The 26,519-nt window shown below is 43.2% G+C and overlaps 1 protein-coding gene across 1 annotated transcript; it reads left to right on the forward strand.

Annotated features, from left to right (window-relative positions):
- The first annotated feature begins 437 nt into the window (after window positions 1-437).
- Window positions 438-22,572, forward strand: LOC146177239 (uncharacterized). Its single transcript, XM_084580408.1, has 6 exons — window positions 438-649; window positions 2,629-2,770; window positions 5,503-5,636; window positions 10,508-10,616; window positions 13,544-13,672; window positions 19,967-22,572. The coding sequence occupies exons 1-6, from the start codon at window positions 553-555 to the stop codon at window positions 20,292-20,294; spliced, it is 939 nt and encodes a 312-aa protein (XP_084436534.1). The 5' UTR covers window positions 438-552; the 3' UTR covers window positions 20,295-22,572.
- Window positions 22,573-26,519: the final 3,947 nt, after the last annotated feature.

The following is a 26,519-nucleotide window of genomic DNA, read 5'->3' on the forward strand; positions in this document are numbered from 1 at the left end:
AATTTAGCGTCCGTAGCAGCAGGTCATAGAGCAAGCTAATTACATGTAAAAATGTGCGGTCACAACGACCCTTACCGGCATATAGCAGCAAATGACCCCCGTTCCTGCAGCAAGCTACACTCATACGTGTCATAAGTTTAGATTTCCTTCGCTACTTATTAGGCATTATTTCTAAACTCATACCCACGCTTTCGTAGATATCAACAACGTCAATTGTGTTTCATTGTCTTGCCGGCGATATATTTTTCTATCCCTATCGCTAAGCCACAGCGCACTGGATTCTATGGTTTTTGTTTTATTTTCCCGGATGTTCTGCTATGTCTTTTTTTTTTTTGCTTCATGAAGCACACGTGCTCTAACATGTCATTAGGCCGTTGGTGTAGGCGGATGAGGGCGGCACCCGAAACAAGCCTCAAGCGCTGATAACGTGGCTGACCTTCAAGGCGCTAGGACAGCTTGAGAACGGCGTGTACACTATATATGTGGCAAACTGAACAGTAGCTTCAAAGGTTTTGCTTCTGAAGGTGGCCTGGGACCGCTTAGTAAAGCAATATGTCCAACAAGGAGTTCATCGGCTTCAGGGCGACAGCCTTTATCGCTGTAGTTGTGCTGAGCTTCTGTGCCGTCAGCGCTTTTGAAGGAGAAGAAGGTGAGTAGTTTCAACGAACTGGTGTGAGATGTGGCTGCGTACTATACTTATATTCATGATACATATTATTCCTTCAAAGGCATAACACATTGATAGAACCAGGTGGCTTGTGCCCTCACAAAGTAAAAATAAAATAAATCCTAACGATGACAATAATAGCTTCGAAATAGAGAATGCCGCACCAAAACAGGCTCAGTCATTTAATGTATTGTTCACGTGCTCCAATCTGCTCATTAACACGCACACACTCACAGGCAGGCAAATAGGCACACACGAGCGTGAATACAAGCACATGTCTAGTTATACCATGAAGCTATAAGCTTTCAAATAACGTCCAAAATATAAACTTATTATCCCGCCGATTTCTGAATTAAAGTTTGTTTGAATATGTCTAGTTGCAGTTTGACGTTAGAAAATATAGAGATGGTCGCTTCGCGAAGCGAGTACATAACACTTTTTTTTTGTGGAGCCACTAATCATCACTAGAGTATAGTCCAAGAGTCCACTGATGAGAATGGCATGACTTAATGACCTAATACGTACTTCAGGGCAAAGGAAAGAAATCGTAATCAGCACTGCCTAACAAGCACATCCCTCTTTAGCCCCCAAGAATACCGCAGATAAATCGGAGATCTGCGAAATATGAAACCAAAAAATTAAGAACAGCGGAAGGCTTTCAGTGTATAATGCCCGAATTAGTGTCAGTGATCAGGAACAACTCGGCGGCAATGTTTCCAGTAGTTGAGCGAGCAGGCCGATCGAAACAGAGCGCCCAAACTTCTTGGCTGCGATGAGAATGTGCATAGAAGACACTCTTGCAAGTATCTCGAACATCGACAGACTGCCTCACATGATGTATACTGATTCCCGTTGTCCTGGATGCGCCTTGCGGATGGAGCAAAGGAATGGCTTAGTGTCATTGGCACTAAAGTACAAGACGTAAAAACATTGTGTAGCAACGACATAAGTTGCCTCCAATAATGGGTAATTGTCTAGTGGCGTGCCTTGTTGCTAGGGCACAACAGTGAACCTAAATTGCGCTAACTAGCTTTTTGTTGCTCTGTAATACAGAAGGCGCTCCAAACGGTCCTCTCTTGTAAATAAGGAAGAAAAGATTATTAAGATCGATAATTCGCGCTGTAATGCGTGTGTATATGTGTTCGTACTCTAAAAGCATATGTGTGTATATGTGTTCATACTCTAATTGGCTGTATAACCAAGCTTCTACCCAGCCGAATCTATTGCTGGCTGATCCCACTTAATTGGCTCTACAGTCAAAGCCAGCCACAAGTACTCACACGACCGTCTGAGGCGAGCAGGAACATTTAATCTTGTGTAGCGTAGTTGCATAGCAACTACATCATTATACTTAACGACGCCATGGCAGCCGTGGTGATGCCATATTGAGATGGCGACAATTCTAACGTTATTGTGTTTTGGTATGTGTACATTGGTTTAGGCATGAATAACAATGTCTAATTTCTTCCCGCTTGGTGCACGAGGTAACTGAAGAAATGTTGCCGATTTTTGACCTCTTCCAGGTGTTAAAATATAAATTGATGGTTGACTTCGTTCTTGAATGACGCCAAATCGAGTAGAGAAAGTGCTCTCAAAGACAGCTTTCCATTTTCTCTGCAAATGATACTAGATATTGAAGTTTATTATTGCTTAAGCATTGAGTGACGGCGGCAAACGACCGGGATTTAAATTAAGCGGCACCACTATATGAGGAATGAACCCGTCTAAAGCTATTTCCTCTGGCGAAAACCCTTGAAACTCGCTCACATAACTTTCTCTATTCTCAAATAGAAAATTGTTTTTTGTAAGACGCTGTCGTATTTTGTTAGGCGGGAAATAAGATACCTCTCGTTGTGCGTCCTTAGCATGCGCACACACCAAAATAAACTTAGTATGCCGGAAGAGATTCAATGGGTAATTGAAGAGTAATCCAGTAAGAACTGCTTTTGCATGCACCCCAGGCCACACTGCGGAGCTGAATGACTGCACGCAACAAGAAATTTCCCGGTGCTACACACAGAACCTCCTTAATTTCTACAGCTACTCACCTCCCTACGGCAGCGATACCACATTGAGTGAGGACACCTACAACCAGGTCTGCAGGTAAGGGCCTTTCCTCATTTTGGTATCAAGAACTGCCTTGTGGAAAGACTGTTGGCGAAGAAAAAGGCTTCGCTTCCATAAAATGAGGAGCTCCTGAAATCGAAAGGATTACAAAAAGCATTAGCACGATGGAGGCGAAACGAAGGGGCGTCCGTGTGCTGTGCGATGTCAGCGCACGTTAAAGATCCCCAGGTGGTCGAAATTACTTCGTAGTCCTCCACTACGGCTCCTCTTTCTCTCTATACACTTTACTCCCACCTTCCTCCCTTCCCTTACGGCGCGATTCAGGTGTCCACAGAGCAAGTGTGACAGATACTGAGTCCTTGTCTTCTTGTGAACCAAATATTATTATTATTATTAATATTTTTATTACAAAAAGCATTGCACATGCGGGCCCACAATATAGTAGAATGCGTAAGAAGATATTTTTAACGCACGCAAACCAGTGTATTGTCTTCTTTTTAACGTCACCAATATTAGACACGAAAACGCAGGTAAGGCTTTTATGATGCGAAGGCTAATATTAGCTTTAAAACTTGAATTTTAATATTTTTAAAAGTTGCATCATTAAAATCAATCAATAAACTGAAAGTGGTTCTAGGTGATGTTCCTCAGAGGTTAAATGCGGGCTTTATGTTCTCATCAGCGGCTATTCCTTATTATTGCACACCGTCGCAGAGGAATGACGGAGACTTTTGAAATAAACAAGTCCTGCTTTCCTTTCCTCGATTTTTACCGTTTGCTTTTATACAGACGGTGTACTAAAGTTACGATTAATCGAACTGAGTTTATATGCCGACCCCAATAGAGCCACATTGTTAAGTGTTTAAACAATCAACACCAATTACATATTTTGTCGAAACAGTGGGCCACGGAACAAATTTCTCCTTCGAAGAGGCGCATTATTCAGGAAGTTACAAAATGCCACTAGCAAGATAAAACATGCGCCTTTTCGCGTAAAACAGCGGAGGATACACTTAAACGTCTGTTGTTCCTGCCATTCTACCTAATATTATTTCTAATATTTATCTGTTATCTGCATATGTAAAGCCTGGCCATACCAATGCATGGCTTTACTAACAATAACACCCGGACTGCCTAATGATTACGTGTGTTTTGGCTCAGTCTGAGGGCAGCCCTTTGACATTGAAGGAACTCTTTAGGCACCATCTACACCTCTATAAATATCGAGCTCGCTACTGCTACAGACAAAGTCTACGCTATTGATCTATATGAAGGATGCTGAATTCACCCGTAACAAAGCTTCCCTGGCGAAGTATACTATACTCTTTGATAAATTTAGATTTCGCTGTGTGCTACCATAAAATGTGAGAGAAAAAAGTAAGTCCGGATATTCATTTATTGATTATCCCAAAATCACGTTTTTTTTTATTGGCCGAAAAAAGTTAATACGTTATTATCAAATATACCATTAATGTCAGCAGAAAAGTTTAAATTTCGTGTTTGAGATTATTCCACGTCATATTTCGCTTGACTGCGCATAACATATTCACATGGTTCGCTAAACATAATAAGACCACAGGGTCTGCTTTTGAGTGATATTTGTAGCGCCTATCAGACAAAGGTAGCCATATAATATATAATGAGCCTTCTCATAATCCAGAGATTTTCAACTTTGGCGAGAGGTTAGCCGCAACTTCTTCACTATCACCTCGAAAAGCAGACCTTGCGAGCTCCGAAGTTTTGACCACCACTCTACAAGATATTTATTTATTTATTTTATGACAGCCCAAATTCCCAGTTTGTGTCGTCTTCGCCGTCAATCAAATCACCTGATTGTTGGAATCATCGGAACCCTATATGAGCATTGCTGCCGCCAATTCAGGTTCCGGCGTCTCCACCAATCAGATTACCCAAGGTCAGGGCGAAAACGGCCGTTCTCAAAGCGATGCAAACTTGGCATTGGCGCCGAGAACTACTTTATAAGGCACGAAGAACAAACAATTCGTCACTTCGCGTACCATCCGCTATGATCGCAATGGTACCAGATAGAGGTAGACGAATGTGGACGAGGTCAAAGTTATGGAAATGACTCCCCTCCAGTGCTACGTGTTATAGGTACGATGACCGTATAATGGGCGTTGCCGCTTTCCGCTGTCTTGAGAGGATGACTGTTCGTGCTCCCCACCGAAATTGGTTTCGCAGTGCGAAAATATTTACAATATTTATGGTGATGGTCTACACCCGCCGGCATCTCGAACGCAAGAGCGAACAAAGGCTACGCAATTCCTGAAACGATGAGAGCGTGGAAAAAAACGAGTACGTGTCATGTGTTCCATTCTGTGGCACGCAGGTCCTGTTCTGCAGCCCAGCTGGAAAGTGCCACGCCCATGTAACAGTAGCTTAAGCAATCCTTGAACTTACCAATGCTTCGACACGGACGTTGAACATTCTTCTTACAGTCTCGGACATTTAAACTTAAATTGAAGTATATAAGTTTCATGAATTTTTTAATATGCGAGCATTCAGATGCAACACGAGGTTTAAGCGAAGACCTCAAAAAATATTTGATGCACTATACGGGTAGTAGTTAGTGTCAGGGATTCAGGTTAAGGAGGAGGTTTGCGAGGGATTCTTCCTTGCCCAAAAATAGGTAGATCAAAGATAACTTTCGCAGTCCATGGTTTTATCATTCACATCACATCAATTCTGGTGACCTCGAGGGGCTCTAATAGGGCGTGGAGTTTGAGCTGTGATTTGTATTTTTACAGAGCCTTTAACGAGACATCTTCATGCTACGCGGGATTCGACCGTTGTCCCGACTCAATGAAAGCCAACTTCACTCGAAGAGAGGAGGGTTATAGAGGGCTTCGCGCTTTGGCCTGCGACAAGGAAGCGTACCAAGGTAAGATTTATGACGCAATTTGTGAGTTTCTTCACAAGCTTGGGCATATCGGTTAATGATTTGTTACAGAACAGGGGAGAACTATGGGATAGAACAAGTCACAGAACTTGTCTTTTGTTCTGTCCAGTAGTTTTGCGGTCTTATCTGAAAACAAAATATTAGGCTGTACAGACCAAGCGTCATTAGTGCGCTCAGTGGACGACGGGTATATTCAGGGGTATTGCTTATTACTTGTATGCAACTGTTCATGTAGTTCAGTGTTGTTCGTTCCGTGTTCTATATGTAGGAACGAACGAATGATAGTACTCGAAACAAACAGGAATGTGCTCTCTTTGCTATCGACACAAAGGCACAATATTGTCACGTAAAAGTGCACTATTTGTGGCAAAATATATTTCTCGTTTTTATCTTGTTTACTGGATTGTCGCGAATAAAACGATGAACGGCAGGAACCTATATACATACGCCTGCCATATCCTCAAGAAAACAGTACTCTCTGGCATCGGATAATTCCGACAAGGAATGCGTTTACAAAACACATCAAGAAAGTTCTTTTCTAGATTAAACCTATCGGGGCCCTTAAGTACTTACAATCTGCAATGGTCAAAGTTTTATACAACTAGACTGAAAAAACAAAGCTATTGTAGAAGAAATTCACTCGCACAAAAATTGAATACGTCAAGAAAATAGCAGGCATGCTACGAGCGTTTCGACACATTGTATAAATAGAACCGCTCCTACGCATACCCCAAACGTACCTGATACACAGTAAATGCAGGGCTCAAAATTGTGGAGCGACTATATTGAAAACAATATTCAGTGGCTGCATCGTTCAGAATTACAAACTACGCAGAACCGGAAATAATAGCAGTGAACTTTTCCTGGACTTCTCAGCGCCGTTCAAAGTAAGTGCTCAGGGGTAAACTCGGAGGCTCCCTTTGATATATTTCTATCTCCTCCCGCAAAACAGAGCTGTTGAAACGACCACTCCAGAAAAGGGAGAAATATTCGTTTTCTTGGCATGCGGCGCCAAACAATCAAATTGTCAAAAGTGCCTTTCCAAATTTTTCAATATTAGAATAAGACAACAAGTTGATGCCTTCAATGTACATCCAAGCTATTATGTCGACTATTATTTGAATGAAGCCCTAGGTACTTTCTCAATGTACCGTTTTCTTGTCCGCCATGTTTGGTGAATGCTGGACTAATTCCTCGCGCCTTGGCCAGGATATAAGCCCGTGAACCTTTGCTTCGTCTGCCAGCGAGATGTAAAAGCGCGGCCGTGTTATGAAAAACTTGTAAATAACTAAACAAATCCTTCATGCTCCCTAGGAAGCCGTTAACCACGCGCTGTTTTTTTTCGCTACATAATCACTGCATACGTGCGTGGTTCAATAGGATCAGTATACTTTGTTGACCCTAGCTCCCTTCGGGAATCTTGGTAATAATATTTATGTCCTCAAATTCCGTGATTTTTGCGGTAGTTCAGCAACAGAAGTGAATGCAACTTGTTTGACTGCAGTTTTGCGTGTGGTGAGCCAGCTCGGCATCCCTCAGTCGGTCGCCGGTTATGGCGACACTTTTGTTCAATTTATTTTTCACCTTTCACCAGCTATAGCGTCGCCATGGTGGCACTAATTTAAGATCCACTCGTCTTTCCTTATTTAATTGCGGCAAGCGGTATCGTACGAGCTTTTAGATCATACTGTGGACAAAGAGCTCGTATGTAAAAAACTTGTTTACCGCTCGAATGGAAAAGGACAGGTGACATAGAAACGAATTGTGCCCGTGGCTGTGGTTCCTGTTCTTGTCCATTCGCGCAGTAGTGCGTCTGATCAATTTCACCAAATTAGCCCGCAGAATATTCAGCAATGAAAGGACTAGCACCGGTATCATTATTTCTAAATTTGGTCACGTGATCGGTGAAGCTTGCTATTGTACTTGCTCGTCGGCGAAATCGCTCGTGTCTGGCTCCAGGTGGTGCAGCATGTTTAGGCATGCTAGCCTCAACATACCCTGGCCGAAACAGATTCTGGAAGTTCGGGTTAACCGTTAAGCCAGTAAGATCAGGCTGCTTGTTCACGGCCGCCGGGCCTTCCCTGTATCAAATCAACTCCTAAGCGATAGGCATCACGACGTAGCCACCCCACTGCCACCTTTGCAACAAAATGTCGGTGATGCGTACTAGCAAATCTAGCCCACATAGCCCGCATGCAACAAACCAGTACCCGTTGTCTTGTCGATGCCCAACACCTAGCCTACTGCGCCTTCGTCCCTATACAGCATGTGAACGTCGTCAAGGCCGGGCAGGCTCCCGTTCGAAGTTACTGCCGGCTGCACCTTGTTGAGGCGTTGCCTCTTATGATAGGGCAGTGATCTGCTGCCCGTCTCAAAATTTCTATCTTAATGGCATTTAGGTTAGTTGCGTGCATTCGGACACACAGTGAAAAAAATGGCTGAAATAGTCCGTCCAACAACCCACAGGATTTCAAAGATCGCTCAGCGTATTACTCTGCCGACAGCAGAGCCATTACGGTTGTGGTTGGTCACCGACAGTCAACATTTGAGGATCAAGGGTTTTCCCCACTGTGTCCGGTTCGTTCATGATTGTGATTTCTGAAGCTTCACCATACCTTCCTTATGCTCGCCGAATATAGACCAGAACAGGGAGAGTAAATTGAACACCTCCATTTACAGAGCGCTGTAGCGCTTTATTTAGGTGCCGCAGCGAAACGACAGCTCTGGACTGCTAAACTAGACGGTTACGAACATACATAGAGCTTGCGTGTTTACGTTTAAGTTTTAGCGACTACTTGCTCGCTAAATCGTCAAAAGTGAATTTTAGCCGCACGGCAAGGACAGTTTGCACATCTAGCAATTGCAGAGCCATGGTACAGGGCGTACAAGTGGAGCGAATGGTTCGGAAGAGCGCGGTACCTTGTTACGGAAACCTCATGTGGCTTTGACGTTTTCCAGTTGATTTGCACGCCCATTAATACTCCATGCAACTAGCAAGAAGGCTACGCTGCGCAATACCATATATATTCAGTGGTGTCTGCAAAACGTTGTTGTAGCTTGCACCTCGCAGAAAGGCGCAATGCCGCGATTGTGATCAAAAACATCTCATTTGCTCTGATTCCCTGATGTCCCCGCTTTTGATTGAGCAAGGAAGAAAAAGTATTTAGTTTATAAGCAGAGCTGGAGCTAGGAGGAAATGGTTTTAACAAGCCTTGCTGGCGGGGCACTCCGGTTTTTTCATGCTAAGCAACACCAGCCGCTCACATTGCATTTCGTGACTTGAAGTCCTTGAACCTCTATGTTCTTATCTATACTCACTCGCTCAAGGCATCGCCATCTGATCTGCAGCGCTACCCTTGACGCCTCCATAGTTCGCGCCAATTCTGGCCCGACGTTAATGGCAGGTCACACGCTACAAAGATTATCTGCTACATGTTGTGTGGTACGGCGCTTAAGGCGAGACGTTGTGGCGTGCCCAAAAGAGGAAAGCAGGAACATCGATCCCTGTGAGGAAGTGTACAGAAGGCGGCTCTAAACTATGTGTGTGAACTACGCGGCGAGCTGTTGCTGCATGCTGTCGAGACACGAGCGGAAAACGATCCTCAAGTTGGTGGAATAAAACCAGCGCGAACACCTAAAATTACATGATTCACTTCCAAGCGAGGAATAGCAAGGAAAACTCAATGACTATGGTTTTGATGGCAGGATCAATTTCAAGACAGCACTTTAGGTTTCGTGCACTTCAAGATAGACAGATAAAAATGGTGTCAAATGGTATCTCCCCTCCTGCAGGCCAATATCAAAAGGGCGCTCTGCCGGACGCATCCGCGTGCATTCGTGCGCCCTACAGAGTTTTGCTCGGGGCTTCACACTGTGCTCACATACCAGCATTTCTACAGTCATGCCGACCAGACTGATGGAAAATGAAATAGGATTTATTTCTTGAAAAATGTTTTTTCGCCTTCTCATTTCGAGCATACTTGTCAGCGCAACGAACTCGACAGATGTGCTTCACATCCCGGAGGTCTCATTGAAACAAGTGTGCACAGAATTCAAAAAGGCCATTTTGCATTGTTCATTATATATTACTGACTGTTTGGCATCTTTTAAAAAACAATAAATTTGTGTTTTAGGAAGTTTGAAAAAAAAGTCAGGTGTTTTCCCTGTAACGTACTCAGGCGACACAAATTCAGGCTAATAAGCAGATAACCTATGCTCTTTTTCCCTGAAAGACAAGTCCCCTGCCGAAAAAAAGTCTTCTTTACTTAAAAGTTGGAGGTGTTTTAAAGTGTTTTTTTTTATCAACAAAGCCTTATTAAGTGTGCATATTGTAGGAGTCAGGTAATCCATATTTAACACAAAAACTACTAACGTATCAGAACGACTGGTAAATTTCAATGCCTGGAGCTCTATACCGCGCGCTTCAGGAGCACGTGTCCCAGTAAAGGGTATCTTAGGCGCGATCACCTGGAAGCGCCGATACCTTGGCCACAGCGCACCATCATGGCACTACTAAGAATGCATGGAGGCAGAAACCCGCCGCAGTGGTTCAGTGGCTTTTGATTCTCGGCTGCTAATACCATAGCCACGGCATTGAAACCGTACTAGGGCGACCAGCTTTAAATCGACGTGAAATGAAAAAAAAAACAGCCCTGTGCGGCATGAGGGCCAATTTAAAAGTGCCTTTTCCTCGCTTCACCAAAACTGCCTAGCCTAGTATAGTCGTCTGAAGCTGAGGACGCTTCGAAGTCGTGCTCTAACGTTATCAAGTACACTTCCTCAGTTCATGTGAGGTGTCCATCCCGTCATTTCAATGTGTGAAGAAGGCTGTTATTTTATATTCCCGTTTTCAGATGTGCTCACAATGAGATATTGCGTGGACCCACGGAAAATGAGCGAATGCATACAGGAAGAACACGGTGAATATGAGTTTGACAGAGACTACGAGAAACTATTTTGTGCGTAAGTACCACTAGAGTTTTCCTAATGGTGTTTTCAAAAACGCAGTTTCTTGAAGACATTTTTGTTTTTTTCCCCCTTAGCACTGTGCAAGCAGTCTTGAGAGCGACTGGATGCTGCAGGCACAATAAGCTAGTGATAAACCGTAAATAGAGAGAGGCCGTGTTGTTTACTAAGATGTATGTGGGAATAGTGATATGTCTAGGATATCAGGAGGCACTCAGCTACTGGTAGCATCGTTGTTCACAAAGTTTCACAAATTGTAACACAAATGAGGCCTTTAGCGCTTTCTGCATGAATGCATATCTGAAGCGAAAATTAGGCACCCAGAGGGTCGGTGCAAGTCAAGGCTACTTAAGCTAATAAGACATAGGCTAAACCTGAAACATCTCAGTAAGGTCGAAAGTTGGCCTAGTTGAATCTTATAGTGAAGGTAGCACCAAACACGAGGACCAAGATGTACTAGGTTCGATCCCCGGTGACGCCGGGAACCAACCAGTGACTTCCGGGTACAGAATGCCCCCCCCCCCAGCCTGATGGTCGGCTCTTCAGGGGTGAAATGCTTGGGAAAAGAAATCAAGAACCAAAAATGATAGTTCAAGAAAAAAAAGGGCCACATAATGGGCTTCTGTCACTCGAGGCGGACATATTGTTGTCCTATGGCGGAATGGATCACTGTCCCAGTGGCGTAAATATTTGGGATTTATGACCCCTTTCTCAACCATTTCACCCCAAATAGGATTCTGTACTTCTGTAGTCCTTGGTAGTCGTTTTTTTGTGCTACCTTCAATCTGACATATCGGCTAAGACATAGAGAGAAGAGAGAATAAGCATTTTTATTGATGTATCGAAACTGCAAGCTTAATGAAGAACAACCGCAAAACTATTAGAACAGCTGTAAATTATTCTTTCAGATTATCAGTTTCTGCAGCGACGCTGGGACTTTTGTTTTTCCAAGGTTTTAATTGCTCACGCAAGCCGCTTGGCACTCACGTCCATGTTGTGCCTCTTTTAAAGGTCACGCCTCTTACTTTTTGAGAGGCCCTGAGAGCGTGAGAGGCCCAAGAGAGCTTGAGAGGCCCAAAATCGGTTTTTGCACGTTGTTGGCGCACCAGCAATGGTGAAAATGGTAGTGGCGTTTGGCACCGTACGGTTAGCACGGTATTATGTAAGCTATCTGTAATAAATAATTTATTTTAATTATTTTCTATACTCTGAATCACCGTAGCATAATCGAGGTGAACATGGTTATCTAAATTATGATGGAGCAGAGATTCAAGCAAATAAAAATAAAAAAAGAGCAGTAAAAAGTTTGTGGGCCGTGACATATAAACAATAGTGAAACTAAAGTCATGTCACCCCTGCACGACATCGCCACGTGGGGGCTGTTTCTGTGAAAACAATAAGTATAGAGGTTATGTTTGATTGCCTCTAGAATCGTTAACAAGCCCCAGGAGTCGCACTATCACAAAACCTAGCTGAATCACTGTTTTACTGAGGTCCAGAACGACGTCAAAACACAGCACTACACTTGAACGGCCAGTGAAACAAACCAAGTAGGAAGTGAAAATTATAACTTGCAATCCCGTTAACTCAGCGCCGTGCTCTCAATAAACGCATTATGTCCTAATTTCAAAGCTACAGCGCTCTCTATCGCAGCTAATCGAAGTAAAGACTAAGCTCAGAAAGCTTGGCTAATCGGTTTCCAATACAATTGTCATGTATTATACCAGCGCACAAAAACACACACGGAAGAAAGTGGAGAATGCACCAAGAACTTTGGATTGCAGCTGAAGTCTGTTCTAGAAGCAGGTGTTTTATGCACAAAGGGGGCACAAGGGCATAATAAAAGCATTCCTCGATCAGATAACATCCAGATAACGACCAGAAAATAAAAGAGAAACATATACAGGTGGCACGAGCACCACGCCACTCAATTTCATCACATCGACGCGCCATCTCATCGAACACGTGGCTGACCCAACACGTCTGCCCTAAGATAATATATATATATAATTTTCATTAACCATAATGAAAGCTTCAAATCAGTTTCGAAAGCTTCAAAGCACTCTTGAACGTGAGGAGTGCACGTCTCCTATTCAAAAACGCCAGTCTTGTGTGGGAAACGGTGAATGTGGTCAGCTTGGTGACCTCCGTCAGTTAACAAATTAGCTGTCCTGCAGTCTGTCCGACGTAGCATTTGCCACAGGCGAGGAGGATGCTGTACTACACCAGGCCTACTTTACATTTAATGAGGACTTGCAAAAATACTGGTACGTGAGACACGATGCATTTTCAGCGCAGCATCGGCGTTCTACGGTGCAAATGACGAATAAACATAGGTAAGAGGGTAAAAAAATGAGGGATTACTTCCTTACTTTCCTCCGCCGAACAACGCTTCTAAAGAGCATGACCCACACACGATAAAAGGAGTAGAGACAAGACCTACCTATCAATAATATCGGAAATTTGCAGGCTTTTGGTAAATGTGCTTACTTATGTTCTTCGATAATAATGTTTTGAAAGTGTTTTTAACTCTACTGTTCATCATTTCTCCTGTTTGTCTTGTTTCATCCTCTTAATCATATCTAGAAGTAAACGTATGACTATCATGGAGCTCCTCTAACACGCTAGAATGCTAGCTTTCCTTGATTACCTAGTTACAATTGCTCAACGGAATTTAAAATATTACCATCTTTTCGTAATATTTGAGTATGACACGGAGGTTTAAAACGGGCGTTGACAAACAGTAAGCTTAGTTTCCCACGACTCATTGAAGTTGCTTGAAAGGTTGGCTTTTCTGCGTTTTATGAGTTGTGTTTAGAATAGGTACTCCTACCTAACAACTATACAAAAACATAAGAGAAATACAGTACCGCATGTTTTGTTTGCAGCTTGAAATGACACTATTATACCTGATATACTTTCAGGTATAGTCCGACTCAGAAGGCCTGCTACGACAGGGCATGGAATTCTTCTTGCACACTCTCTCTGGAGTCGAGACAAAGAGCCGTTACCCGAGTTATGGCTACTGGAGAGTTGTTACACGACTGCGAAAGGTATGCACTGACCCATGGCTTTTCTAAGGACTGAAAGGGGTCATCTCGATGTGTCTGGGCAATGTTACGGTACATATGTCGGCCCATATTAGCCTTATATTTTACCTAGTGGGTCAGACTTTTTATTATATTGAAAATACTAAAAATAAAAGAAGGTAAATCTACTATACAGGATTTTGTAAGTCTCTTTTTGATATCACCTTGAGAGCTAGCTGTCTAGCTGGCTAGCTACTTCGTGTCAAAGAAGTACCTCAGTGGGGAACCGAGAATCACAGTGACCCTTGAGGTTGTTAAGACTGAAGCGCGGTCGCATGTTTTTGGTCCTTACTCAACAATCTCGAACACAAGTGGGGGTCGACTGCGAAGTTCTAACTCTTCAACAAGTGTCATACAGCTTTGTGGCACCGGATGCACTCAGGATGTAATCTGTCACCGCTTTGAATTGTTACCAAAGTTTTTCCACTGCATTTAGGACGGAGGTTACCTAATTATATTCCAGTGCAGCTTCAACGCCATACCGCATTGAAGCTTCTCAAGAATTAAGGTTTTTCAACTGCTCATATGATTGTTCTAACCAGATATGCAAGTTTCTGGCTTCTCGAGCACAATCTGAACTCAAATGTTTTTCCTGTTAATCCAGAATATTGTTTTCATTTCATATTGATATTGTCATTTCACTAGGAACTATGAATATTGTTATTGCAGAATTCTTTGCAAGAGATAAGCAGTGTGAAGCGCGTCACGAGAAAGAACTGTTTGCACGTGCAATATAAAGAATTAGGTGGCACTTTGCATCTCCACTTCACACTACGTTTGGGGTCGTGCTTTTAACCACCTTTTCAGTTTTGGGGATTGTACTTTGTGTTTTTTTTTTATCTTTATATTTACTTCGGTGATGACAAAAATGAGTAATGTAGTCTGTTTAGGGGAAAGATAATTAAACACAAAGTAGAAGGAAAAACAACGTGCCGATGGTGGGAACCGAACCCACGACCTCCGAATATCGCGTCGGGTGCTTTTCCAACTGAGCTACATCGGCCGTCGTCCCCCTGCTACTTTCTTGGGTATTAATGTTGCCTTTATACGGACCATGAGAGTGTCCACCAGCGCCACCCTCAACCATAGCGGTGGACGTGGAACGTCCTGTGTTACCGCCAGCGTCAGGTAGAACGTGATCAAGAGCGAGGGCGAAAGCTGTGCTAGAACCCTCTTATGCTACCTATAGCTTCAAGACTGCCAGAACTGAGACTCCCGTAAGCTACAAACAGGTAAATGAAGGGGAAATGAGGGTGCTCGTTGTAATACATGAAGGAAAGAAGCCAACAGTCGGCGAGGCCAAAGAAAGCATTGGGGATCGTACTTTGTGTTTTGTTTTTATTATTTACTTTGGTAATAACATAGATCAGTAATGTACTCTGTTTAGGGGAAAGATAATTAAACACAAAGTAGAAGGAAAAACAAAGTGCCGATGGGGGGAACCGAACCCACGACCTCCGAATATCGCGTCCGGTGCTCTTCCAACTGAACTACATCGGCCGCTGTCCCCCCTGCTACTCTCTTTCTGCTACTATCTTTCCCCTAAACAGACTACATTACTAATTTATGTGATTACCGAAGTAAATACTAAAAAAAAACACAAAGTACAATCCCCAATGCTTTCCTTGGCCTCGCCGACTGTTGGCTTCTTTCCTTCATGTATTTCAACGAGCACCCTCATTTCCCCTTCATTTATCTACATGCAGCTTACGGGGGTCTCAGTTCTGGCAGTCTTGAAGACACAGGTTGCATAAGAGGGTTCTAGCACAGCTTTCGCTCTCGCTCTTGATCACGTTCTACGTGACGCTGGCGCCACCCAGCGCCACCCTCAACCGCTATGATTGAGGGTGGCGCTGGTGGACACTCTCATGGTTAGTATACAGGCAACAATAATACCCAAGAAAGTAGCAGGGGGGACAGCGGCCGATGTAGCTCAGTTGGAAGAGCACCGGACGCGATATTCGGAAGTCGTTGGTTCGGTCCCCACAATCGGCATGTTTTTCCTTCTACTTTGTGTTTAATTATATTTCCCCTAAACAGACTACAGTAGTAATTTATGTGATTACCGAAGTAAATATTAAAACACAAACCACACAAAGTACAAGTACAGTCCTCAAGCTTTCCTTGGCCTCGCCGACTGTTGGCTTCTTTCGTTCTTGTCAGTTTTAGTAATTGCAACAGAAAATCAACGCAAATGCTTGGAAGGGAAATCACCATTGTTAACGCCGACAGCAAGTACTATAGCGATCACGGAATGACGAGATATGCGGACGTGGAAAACCTGGGTTTCAAGCCACCGAACTGAACGCGCTTCCTCTCTCGTCTCTGGCAGCTTTCTGCTCTCCCTACCTACCTTATGAATACCATGCCTTCATAGGAACCGCCATCAGATGCCGCTGCCACAACTAATGGAGCGAGACACTCTAGGTTAAGCGCTTGCACCAGTCATTGTGTGATTGGCAAAGGTGACCGAGAGCTGCCTTTTAGAGCGCGGTAATCTCCGCGTTTGTGGTAAAAGGCGTGTCACCGTGAATGTTTCGCTTTCTGTTTGCTCTTGCCCTCTTACTATATATTGCACACTGCCGTTGGTGGGGCGAGACTTGGCCACTGCGCACGTGCAGTTTTCATACGGTAATTTCCACATTCAATAGACGAAATCGTACACCAAGATTCCGAATGATAAATTAGTAAACTGCACTGATTGCAACATTCATGGTATACTAGAAAAAAAGAGACGAAGTGTAAACACTGAGCCAATCATTTAACGTCCGAAAGATAACGCAAAAATCGTATTTGACAACAAGTTCCTCACCTGTGTTCGCGAAGTTGGTGTTGACCATACGGCACTTATTGGTAGTTATGTTAGCGCACACACGTATGGGCTATGCATGTCGAGGCCAAGCACAGGAGAAAATGCAACAGGCTGCGCGTCAATGCAGCTAGTAGTGATGCTGGAAGCAAGGCGAAGTTGGATGTAAGTAGTTGCTAGGTCTTTTAAAGTAAACGAAAAGAAAATTCCAACTAGAAGTGGCCACAGATGTTCAATACAGCACTAATGTTGCGCCAGATCGAAACGGCAGCCATCACAGTGGCTTGCGCAGACTCTCACCGTAGGATGTCTCGATGCGCAAGCTGTCCAAGCGGCACCAGATGCCGGTTGCTATCTATACAGATACGCGTGAGGTAGGCCAGAGAAAACTGAAATGCCCGAGACGGGATGAAAGAGTGGGTGCGGGCGGGTCCATTATGGGCGCAGTTTTGTCATGCGACCCCAATTCGTTCTTGTGGTTTTTAGTTTAGCGGATATTTATATGCGTATACCTAATCACCGCATGTCTCATGCACATAAGCACTGGCATTGGTGTGACAAGGTGTGGCAGCTGCGCTATCTTCATAGGAAAAAAAAAACAGATTTCAAGCAAGATTGAAATGGCGGACCCGTCTTTACCATCTCCTTGATATCTGATGTGCGAGCCTATATTTGATGCCAGTTGTTTTCTGTTGTCTCCACATTTACCAATTATTGCACTTAGTGCTTCTTTTCCGGCGTCACTCGCGGTAAACCTGGCGACCTATTTCTGGAGTATTTTGCTCCCAGTTCCCCCAGGGCCTCTCGCTATCTTCACGAGACGAAAAGTGGGCTTCATACAAACTCTTATCTTATTTGTAGCAGGAACGCGGTTGAGTGTACAGAAGTGTATTATTGTCAGCGATAAGTTATATGTCTCTATAGTTATATTTAGGTTGTTGTTTTGTTGTGATGAACAGTGTACATATTATTCGCGTTTCCTGTGTTCAGCTGCGGTGCTTCAGATTCGAAATGTTTTGAGAAAGCTGCCTTCTACCGGAGAGTTTTGTTGCAGCGCATGCTTGAGTTTACAGAAACGTTAATTGTATGCTCGTGCACTGTATATTGATGATGCATTTTAGTATTACGCTTTTCGAACACTAATAACATCATGGTTAGCTCAAAATTCGCGATTAACGTTTAAGAGTACAGAGTTTGTATTTTCTAAGGCCAAAATCAAGTCAATAAAAATCCCTGACAAAAATGGTCCACTTACGATGGTGAATTCTTGTTTCTGACCTCAACAATCGTAATGATGTACAAGAGGCCCCGTTGCTTTTAGTTATATTGCGTGTCGTTAATTTCAACGTAGAGCCCTAACAAGTTCCTAAAAACACAATACTAGCCTACGCGTTGAAGAAGCGCTACCAGCCATCCAGGAATTTTGTTCTTAACCTGCTTTCCGGCCAAACTCCATAAGAAAGGGTGCAACTGATGCACTTTGGCAGAGTTACAAGTGCTACCCAGTTTTCTTTTTCACTACCTGGCCGGTTTCCGAATAATACTGTACAATTTTAATTCTCTACTGCGAAAGCGTCCCGATTTCTGAACGGTTAAAAGACGCCACTCATGTTCACATTTGACATATCAAGTGATCTTTGCTGCAATTTGGTTAGAGCCGCTGTTCTTGCGTATGGTGGTGAGCATGATGCTTCGGAAGGTTGTTGATGGCTGAACAAAATAGTTAGTACCTTAGCGTTAATTGAAATCTTATTCGCACAGTGACATGGAGCGTTCAATGCAGATAATAAATCCATAACATTGTGCTCATATTAAAAGGTTTTCAGTATCCCAACATCACAAATATTGTCATGTGGTAGTACAACGCCACACGCACAAAAAAAGAAAACAGACTTAATAGCACTGAAATCAACTCCTTATTGGGCTGACTTGCGCCAGCAAAGGAACTGAATAATTCCGCGGCGGCGATAGCAGCAAATGTGCTCAATCGTTGAACAAAAAAAATCCCGTCCCTCTCGTCAAAGCTCAATTTAAAGGTGGTGACGAAACATCTGGCTAAAGCCGCTAAAGGTGACTAGCATAACCAGGAACACGCGGGGGCTGGAATCTTTGAGATACATCTTTGCATGTCTTGCACGATAAAGAAAATGATAAAGGTGCATCTCGCGACAACGAGCATGAGTGTACAAAGAGTACAGAATCGATCCGTGCACTACAATCACACTGATAAGGCCGGCTCTAACAAGTACAGATTAGAACGGTACGCGGGAATATTACTGCTGCATGGTGTCAATATATATTTATTATTGTCATTCTTTCAATAATTTTCTTAAAAGCAGCTCTGCTACACACAGCACGCACTGTTGAAACGCCAGTGTTGACTTATTTTTGGAAATTGGATCGGCAGTGTTGTTTTATAAACGACACTTAATTCACAAAAAATGCAATCAGAAGTGTCGCACACTCTAGAAAATCCGCGTTACTGAATGGCGCTGACTATCCACATCTCCCCACTCCTGCCCCTCATAGAATATTACCTAACTTGGTTGAACCAAAACTATTTCATTGATTTGTGAGGACGCAACGACTCTAATAGATACTTCCTATGGGAGGCTTTGTACTGAACGCAAATAGGCTGAGTGCTTGACCCGACAGCCTAAAAACATGAGTTGGCTCTCGCTTCGCTCTCTCAAGAGACGCCCTCGGCTTAGGGACATTTGCTTGGCTGGAATTCAACGGGAAGGTAACCACGTGGGGTGACCTTTTGGTGGCCAGCTTTTGCCGGTTGCATTTAAGATAATAGACCAGAGCCAAAGGTGAAGAAAATGAATACATCTTAGACTGCTTACTCATGTTTGCCGGTTTTCGAGTATATTCCTGTGTTTATTCAGGCTGGCATATGAAGCTTACACCAGCAGTCCACGCAAGATAATATCGGCCTTTCTGAGAATGATTAAATTAAAGACTGCGTCTTTGTGAACGGGATAAGGCGTACCCAATTTTTAAGCTTATGAAAACAGCTATCGAAAGCAATTATCATGCCCAAATGTAGTCTGTTCACCTAGGCTTAAATACTGTTCTCCCTTAGTGCGTAATATGTTAGAAACTTGAGATGTGTTTTGAACAAGAACAAAAATTATAAAAGCAATTTTCTACAAACACGTTTTGGTTCGGAGTAGTGAAACGAAAATACCGCGTTTGGGCGAATAGTTTCGTTGTTACGTTCATAGATGTTAGTGCGAGATGTTGATGTGGCTACATAGAAAAGATGTTTTCATGCGCAGTGGTGTTGCAGTGAGTCATTCACTGCGATTCTTTGCACTTTTAGTCGAACTCTGCCCCCCTTTTCTTCAGGCAAGTGTACAATGTTGAAGTGAAGGGGTAACGAAACTTAAAAGAATATACCATCGTCGAGAAGTGTTTTTCCCTTCCATGCGTCTTTTTTTCAGGATGTATCAAAGAGCACCCAAGCCTCGTAGTGTCAACATCACCGCAAGCGATCCTGACGCCTTTGGTAAACTTGTGGCCGAGGTAGAAAATTTAGCAAATCTCCAGCGGAAGGCGTTGCAGACCCTCTACTCACTCCTAGAGAAGGTCGAAGCGATGGAAGAGGCTGACAAACTGGAGCGCATAGAAAATGTCAAGATCGCCCATCAGCAAAAGAAGTCAATCGAAGCTCTTCAAGGAGTTGTGCAGGAGCTACAGAGAGATTTTGCACAGCGGCGACTGTCTGAATCGGAGACTCCCAGCGAGAGGGGCCGCCGTGGTCTCTTCTGAAGCGTCTAACTAAAACTAGGCGGTAGAGGAACACCGGCTGTCTATTTGTGCCATTAAAAGCGTTAGCTTTACTGCCAGCATTTTTCAATGTCGTATTATTTTGAAATTTGGCCTTGAGGATTAGATCGCATAACAACAGTGCGTGCCACGTGAAGTAAGGCGCAATATCTGTCCAAGCATTGGTGGGGACCTAAACTGTGCCGTAAGTCAAGGGAAGAAGGCAGGAGCGTAAGAAGAGAAGTAGATGCCATAGCAGAGGCCTAAAGAATATTTTCGACCACTTGAACGACGCAGTAAGGGAAGAGAGGAAGCCACAAACGCAAAAAAAGAAAACGTGCTTAGTGAAGACCTTTGAAGGAAATTTTGACCACCTGGGGATATTTGTTGACCCCACCAAGGTGGTTCAGTGGTAAAGAGGCTCGGCTATTCAACCGGATTACCCGGGTTCGACCCCGACCACAGGAGGCCACGTTTCGATGGAGGCGAAACGAAGAGGCATCCGTATGCTTGTGGTGAAAATTTTTGGTGTTCAGAAAGAGGGTTTGGAAGTTTGAAGACCTTGTTACGCGGTCGGTACCGTTAGTATGGGACACCGCTCGACAGGCCTCCTTCTTGCGCCAGATTCTAGAGCCCTTTGGGCCTCCAGTGTGGAGCAGTTGATCGATTGATTTATAGGAAGAGAAAAGCGCGGTAACTGTCTCACTTGTTTTCTGTGGACACCTCAACCGCGCCGTAAGGGAAGGAAGGAAGGTGGGAGTGAAAGTGGAAAGAGAGAAAGAGGAGCCGTAGTGGAGGGCTACGGAGTAATTTCGACCACCTGGGGATCTTTAACATGCGCTGACATCGCACAGCACACGGACGCCACTTTTTTTAGCCTCCATCGAAACGCAGCCGCCGAGGTCGGGTTCGAACCCGGGTACTCCGGCACAGTAGTCGGGCGTCTTACCACTGAACCACCCTGGCAGGGCACCAGTGTGGAGCAGTTGAGGAGGACAGTCTCCCATGCCTTTGGGTAAGGGCAGGGGAAAGCGAAAGTGAAGATTCGGAGCACATTCCCAAGCCATGTGGTAGATATTGCTTATCTCTCCACAGTGCGGCAAAGCCCATCGATGTTGTGGAGCACGGCTGGACAGAAAAGAGTTCCTGTGTGCAGGCGCCGCTGAGTTCTCTCCGTCTTATTCAGCACCTTAACTAGAACCGGCGAGATGCGATGGCTGTCGCAATAACTGATTAGGTTTTCTCGGAACCGCAGAAGCGATTTGTGAGATTCTGAGCCATTAAAGAAGGATGAGAAAACAAGAAGCTAGATGAGGAAGCTAGAAGAAGGCAAGAAAGCTAGAATGAGAGCCCTGTGTGTAAGCGCTCGGGCGGCCACATCAGCTGCCTGATTCCCTCGCAGACCCTGATGGCCAGGAGCCCAGATTATATCTTGGGCTGTGTGATATCAGTCACTTTAAAGATCCCAAGGTGGTCGAAATTACTCCGTATCCCTCCACTATGATACTATTTCTGTTTTTCTACTTTCAGTGGCACCTTCCTCCATTCCCTTACGGCGCGGCTCAGGTGTCCATAGAGAAGCGTGACAGATACGGCGTCTTTCAATTTCTAAGCCAACTTACAATATTTTAACATGCGCTTAAATCGCGCAGTACTAGAAGGTCTTTGTGTTTCTCGATCAAAACTCGGCCGCAGAGGTCGGGATCAAATACCTGCGCTGATGATGTGATATCAATGCAGGTCACGACCGAATTTGTGCAAGTTAATGATCCTCAGGTGGTCGAAAGTATTCCAGAGCTTCCCACTAGAACACCTCCTTCTCTCTACTTTCATTCCTCCTTCCACTCTTCTGTTAATGCGCGGTCAGGTTTCCTCCCAAAAGTGTAGCCTATACTGAGTCTTTCATAATTTTCATAAAGATTTCTTCTCTCTTTCTCCCCTTCTCCACAGCAGTTTACAATTTTATCAATAAACATCGAAACAGCGGCAGTTCACGCACAAGACTACCATCTGAGTTGCTTTGCTCTAGTTTCCCCCGCTCTGTAACGCATTTGGCGTGGTCAAATGTGGGATGTCTTTGATCACAGGCAGTACTTGCCTATCAGCAATCCGATTCATTGTTCATCTAAGGTTGTTTTGCGGACTGCTCAACGCGCGAGCCAGAAATGACTGGTGGATCGGGCTTTATGTGAAGCTCAAGCGCCTGGACTCTTAGACCTATGGGAAATCACCCTGCAAGATATCTTTCTGTTTTTGTTTAATAAAGTCTGTTCTATCCATACACCAGAGGCTGTGTTCATAATCTTTACAGCGTGAAAGAAATCATTACAGTAAACATAGAAGTGAGGATTATGTGTAATATCACCGAATGTCGAGGGTTAGCTGACTCTCAACATTCGGTTTAGCGACGTTGGATCCCTCTAGCTTCTTGCTTATATAGAGCATATTAAGGCAATAGCGTTAAAGGTCCCGTTCAATGAAATGCTCGCGTCGGTAGACGTCCGATGGCGTCGGTGTTTAGCGAAAAATCACCAGCATAGCGCTGGCAAGCGTTAGCTGGCAGCTTACATGGCCGAACATCAACTGAACGTAGGGTTGCCCTACATTACGTTTGGCAGGAGCTGCCAACTCGGGCCTCTTTGACATAGGAGCGTGATATCAGAACCAGCTTACCAGCTCCCTTGAATTCACTTTACCACTTGGCCACGCAGGCCCGCTCATACGGCTTGGTTAAAGCGAGCATTATATGTAGTATGCTAGTAGCCTATGCTACCGCGTCATACCCTTACAGGCGGAGCTTATAAAGGACCCGCATAATTTCTTACGCCATGGTTATTTTGCCAAAAAAACAATAGCCAGCGCCGTAATAATAATAATAATAATAATAATAATAATAATAATAATAATAATAATAATAATAATAATAATAATAATAATAATAATAATAATAATAATAATAATAATAATAATAATAATAATAATAATAATAATAATAATAATAATAAACAATATTTGTTTAATGTGCGCAGGAACAACCATGTGGTCTTCGTGCTGCAGACAAATAAGAAAAAATGAAAATGCACAAACAAATTTTTACACACACTGAGAAAACAAAAGAAGGAATAAATAATACATGAAATGACACTGAGGCGAAAAGTGTTACGGAAAGAAAGCAATCAATGAGCAGCATCACTTATATACACAGTGAGAAAATTGGTGAGCACATCAGGAACGAAAAAAAAGAACGGTAGATACAGAAACAAAAACAACAACAAATTACTGACATTGACTACAGTAATAAAGAAGTATACATAAAATAAACAACCACTCGAGGCGCAACAAGTGTTTGGTATCTAAAACAAAGGCTAGAAATAGAAGGAAATACAATAAAGAAATGGATTTGAATGCAGGAGAGTACGATTCGAATATAAAGCTTAAAGTTAAAATATAAATAAGAAACGGATAAAAAGCAGTTCAAAATATAGACAGCATTGAACAGAAAAAAAAAAGCAAAAAGTGAAGTAAATACAATATTTAGGCTAGAAAGTGGGAGTTATATGTGATAAAGTACTGTTTAGAATACAACGCTACGGACATTCAATATAAATGAACAGAGCGAGTTTTGGAAGATGTAAGGTGAAGAGAAAAAGAGTTAAACAGCCACTGCATTGTGTCCAGGGAAGAATGGGAATGAAGAGACGGAGAAACTTGAAATGGTCTGAATTCCCTCATGCTCTTTCGCGGAATGCGCAGTAGGATGTACTCTATGAGCTGAGGGCACATAATGTGGCCATGAAGGAGTGTGTACAGAAAAATTATATCTACTCTGACACGACGATAGTGAAGAAAAGGCAGATTCAGTTGGCTGCTCCTGGTTGAGCGAGAGGAGGAAGTTGCGCAAGGAAAGCAATATCGAAATATCCGTAAAATGTTTTGCTGTACTCTGTCAACCTTATCCAAGTTCGATTTGCAAGGTTCATTTCAAACAACCGACGTGTACTCCAAAACGGTAGATACTTGGCTTGTTTCAATTTTTATTTTAATTTTTTATTCAATGTGCGCAGGAACAACCATGTGGCCTTCGTGCTGCAGCACAAATAAAAAAAAATGAATATGCACACAGAATAATAATAGGTTTACAGAAAGGAAAGGCACACTATTTGTCACACTTTTTCTGTTAATAGCTGAACCACGCCGGTAGCAAAGGGAGGAAGGCGGGAGCAAAAGCGAAAAAAATCTTTTAGGAGGCAGTCAGAAAAATCTTAAGTCAGCCAAGGCGAAAACCAGTTACGCCTCTTTGCACGCCTACATTTGTTAATTAAAATTTGATGTATTTTTATTATTTACTATTAGTAATCAGAAACTAATTGGGTATACTTTAGGTTGTTTAATCATTCCTTGAAGAATCACATTGCTTCGACGTCTTCCGTTTTTCTGACATCATCATGCATGATTCCTCATTTGTGACAAAATTTGACCCTCATTACAAGATTCTTGGGGTTCGTAAGTATTATTTACGTTTATTGCATACTTGTTAATCTACTTTGACAGAAATGCATTGTTTTTATGCTCATTCAGTTATATTTCCACGCTGCATCGACGACTTCCGGCATACGTGACATCACAACTCAAATTTCTCGAGTTTTAGGCCCATATTAAGCATTAATGAGTTGTAATTATATGTGCCTTATCTAATTTGACACAAACCCGGCGGTTATAGGTCCATTTTGACGTTTTTTGCGGTATTCTGACGCCCGTGCTGTTAGCACGTCCCCGTGGTTTTATTGACGTCCGCGCTTTCAAGACGGATATTTGACGTTTTTTGGCTTAAATAATTACCTCATTATTCAACATTTACGAAACGAATGCTTGCACCATTTGTTACTTGTCTAGCTGATGCAGTTATTATTTTTCTCTTATATACATTATACTTTCGGCGCTTAGAAGGGGTTGACACGTTTAGGACCGCACACGTTCTTCGCACACTCATGACCCTAGAATGGCTTTCGCCTTAATAGAAATAGGTGCCGTTGTGGAGGACGGCGGAGTAATTTCAACCACCTGGAGATATTTCACGTGCACTGATATTCATACCACACGGACGCCTCTCAGAATCACCCCCAATGAAACGCTGCCATGCAACAAAAATATGCAAAAAAATTCTCATTGCTGACGCCTATTTTTATATTCCAATATATCCCTCCTTCTGCATATGTAGGTAAATTATCATTACATGAAATCGGTATGCTACTTTGTTTACATACGAACGGCACATACCAAAGATTTTGCAGTCATTTACTCAGGCAACAGGGATCACTCGGGGACGACATAGGCTGCACATCATGCTCGATACGAGCACCAAGCTGGAAGGCAGCACGTGCTGCAAAATGGACGACCACTTGGAGTTGACCCCTACGAAGTTATTTATAGTTCAAATATTTCTCCACTGCAACTGTAGCTTTGATTTCAGCTTTGAAATGATGGCTAGTGGTGGTAGGTTGGGTTCAAATCTCCTGTGTGCCGCAAAATGTAGCTCATTGCCAAACCGAATAGTCGTTTGGCGCTTTTTGGCAACCGTGTAATCGATTGCGTGCTTGCATCTTTTTTTATTTAAATTTGGCGGTATTATTACTTTTATGTCCTTTTTATGTCAGCCTGACATATATTTATCTCCTTGCCATTGCACTATAGTCACTAAAAAGTCGCAAATCTCTGTTCCCTCTTTGCCATCGAATATTATACCACCGATGTGACTGTTGGAGTTAAAGTTTTAGGCTTGAGAGAAGGCTGATACCTATCAGCGGACACAGTAACATCTTGTGCATCGTCTTCAGCACTTCATTCCTTCACTGCAAGGCACAGGCGTTTCGGTGGTCCGGCGTTGAAAAGACGAACCTCCTAAAATTCCCTTCCCAGCTTTGCACTGTGTGCTAAAACATACAAATTGGGGAGCTAGTTTTGGGAGCACAACTAAGGTTGCTCCTAATGAAATGTTTTATTCACTAAATATTAACAGAAACAAGTGACGTCTTAAGTTTTTTCCCCCAAATTTATGGAATAAGAAAAGTATACAAAATTCAATTTCATCTTTACGCAGATTTAGGCGCGTCAACAGCAGTTTTTGCTCCAAAATCTGACTTTTGACAACCTTTTGTACAGTGGCTTGCTACCTACTTTTACTGTTTTATATATGAATCAGAATATGCTTTCCTGTATTACTTTCATGCG

This window comes from Amblyomma maculatum, chromosome 10, assembly GCF_055883805.1.
Source record: "Amblyomma maculatum isolate TAMU_Amacu chromosome 10, ASM5588380v1, whole genome shotgun sequence".
Classification (NCBI taxonomy): domain Eukaryota; kingdom Metazoa; phylum Arthropoda; class Arachnida; order Ixodida; family Ixodidae; genus Amblyomma; species Amblyomma maculatum.